Here is a 2,361-nt window from a genome sequence, read left to right as displayed (position 1 = left end):
GACGGAGGATGGCGGAGTTTTCTCCCGGTTTTGGCGCTTCTCGCTCTAACGCGCTGAAAATATGACGATGATTTTTTAAAAAAATGTGTCGGGAATAATTTCTCATAACTCTGGTTTTCCTTGGCCTATCGAGATGATTTAAAAACTAGTGTAAATCTTGAAGTCTGGACTTTCGACACAGATTAAAACGAAGTGTCTGAGAGGGCGGATCTTTCCCGCTAGAGCGTTTTAAATCGGTCATGTGACTTGGACGCGCCGGCGCGTCCTTCGACTTTAAAGAGTTAAATAATTATTTTTTGACCAGCTAATCGCTGATCAAGGCCAGTCAAGCTGGAAACCAGTGGTTGCCTATCAAAAGCTGATTCCTCTGCTTTTTTATGAATTTGAAAATTTTTTTGAACTACAAATCTTTTTCACTAAACATTTTAACATAATTTTCTTTGAATTCTTATGTGTGTGTTTCCAGGCACCATCACCGTCCTCATGTCCAATGGAGATTTTTACGGACACACTGAGCCTGTCTACCAGGTGCCGCACTATGATCAGGTGCCTGGAGACACTATAATTCATTCAGACTTGCACAACCTGCAGCTTCTGAGAGAACAAAAAGCGCCTCATCTTTCAAAAAACACAGACCCTCTTCCTCCTCCGCCTCTGCCGGACCAGCCTCCTGTCGGCTGTGAGTTTGATCCTGGCAGCAGTGAGGGCGACGCCAATCCTGAATTGGACCCTGCCATTGACATCAAACCAGTCCACCGCTTCATCCCTGATTCCTGGAAGAACTTTTTCAAGGGGAGCGACCGCAGCAGCAAGAAGGGGTGGTCCATGCCTGCATCCTCATCCAACAACAACAACAACAACAGCAGCACCACTGAGGGTGTGCGCTGTTCCCCCCCACACTCCCCCTCTTTTCTTGGATCATACCGGGACCCCCATGGTGGCTTAGATGGCAGCTACAACTCCCATAAGGAGCTTCTAGGTGGACAGGACGGATCCGTGTCAGGGCATACACGCTACACAGGTCTGACCTACAGAGAGCGGGTGGAGGAGTACCACCAGCGCTATGGCTACATGAAGTCTTGGGCAGGGCTTCTGAGGATTCTGGGCTGTGTTGAGCTGCTTCTGGGAGCTGCTGTGTTTGCATGTGTCTGTGCTTACATCCACAAAGACAATGAGTGGTTCAACATGTTTGGTTACTCGTCTCCTGGAGGAGCTTTTGGATCTGGGTACTATGGTGCTGGGATGGATGGAACCTACTACACTGGCCCCAAAACCCCATTTGTGCTGGTAGTGGCAGGTCTGGCCTGGCTGGTGACTGTCATTTTGCTGGTCCTGGGGATGACCATGTACTACCGCACTATCCTGCTGGATTCCTCCTGGTGGCCCCTGACGGAGTTTATTATAAATCTGGCTCTGGCAGTGCTGTACATGGCAGCAGGTAAGTCATACTAAAAGTTTGTAAATCATCAAAATGTTTCTAGTGTTTGGTATTTATTGCCTGCTGCCAAAGGTGAAAGGGTGATAATATTTTTGCTGTGTGTGTGTGTGTTTGCTGTGTGAACCACAGGACAGATTTTAATGAAACCTTTAGAAAGTAATAATAGGACGTACATCTACAACTGGCTAATTTTTGGAGTCAACCAAATTCAAGATGGCTGCCACAGCTAAGCATCCGTAGCAAACAAGTGTTCTAATATTGCATGACATTGTGTACAATGTCGAGAACAAGATTTGACCAAAAGCTATAACACAGTTCCCCTTCAACATTAAAGAGATCTTGGTTCAAAACTATGGCATGAAAGGTGGCAAGTGATACGTGTTTTTTAAAATAATGTTAGGCCTTTTAATTTTATGTGTTTTGAAGTTAGTGCATGTCTAAGTTGAATTTTTTTTTTAATTTGTGGGGTTTTAGGAAGCATTTTATCAGCCTACTTGGTGATGTTATGTCTCTTTTTTTAATTTTAGCAATTAGCTGCCATCCTTGGAAGTTTGTTTTACACAAGAATAAACACAATTTTCATGTTTGCATATCAAGAACACACAAGACTCTGTGTTCTAAATATGCAAACATGAAAACTTTGTTTTCTGTAGCAAAATCAGCAAAGTAGCATTTTCAGACAAGAAATATACCGGTGCTGGTCATAAAATTAGAATATCATGAAAAAGTAGATTGATTTCAGTAATTCCATTTAAAAAGTGAAACTTGTATATTATATTCATACATTACATTCAAACTCATATATTTCAAATGTTTATTTCGTTTAATTTTGATGATTACAAATGACAACAAATGAAAATCTCAAATTCATCATATCAGAAAATTAGAATATTACTGAAGACCAATAAAAACAAAGGATTTAT

The 2,361-nt window shown here is 42.1% G+C and overlaps 1 protein-coding gene across 3 annotated transcripts in view; it reads left to right on the top strand.

Annotated features, from left to right (window-relative positions):
• marveld2a (MARVEL domain containing 2a) overlaps positions 1-2,361 on the top strand; it is a 46,872-nt gene that overhangs the window by 13,829 nt on the left and 30,682 nt on the right. For all 3 annotated transcript variants that reach the window (XM_025011054.2, XM_025011056.2, XM_017437954.3), the window contains one exon: positions 467-1,438. In XM_025011054.2, coding sequence (XP_024866822.1) covers positions 484-1,438 — 955 coding nt within the window. In that variant the 5' untranslated portion in view covers positions 467-483. The remainder of the gene's footprint in view (positions 1-466; positions 1,439-2,361) is intronic.

The sequence above is a fragment of the Kryptolebias marmoratus genome, linkage group LG14 (genome assembly GCF_001649575.2).
Source record: "Kryptolebias marmoratus isolate JLee-2015 linkage group LG14, ASM164957v2, whole genome shotgun sequence".
NCBI lineage: Eukaryota > Metazoa > Chordata > Actinopteri > Cyprinodontiformes > Rivulidae > Kryptolebias > Kryptolebias marmoratus.
Note: the sequence above shows the minus strand (reverse complement) of the source record. Positions and strands in the feature narration are given on the sequence as shown.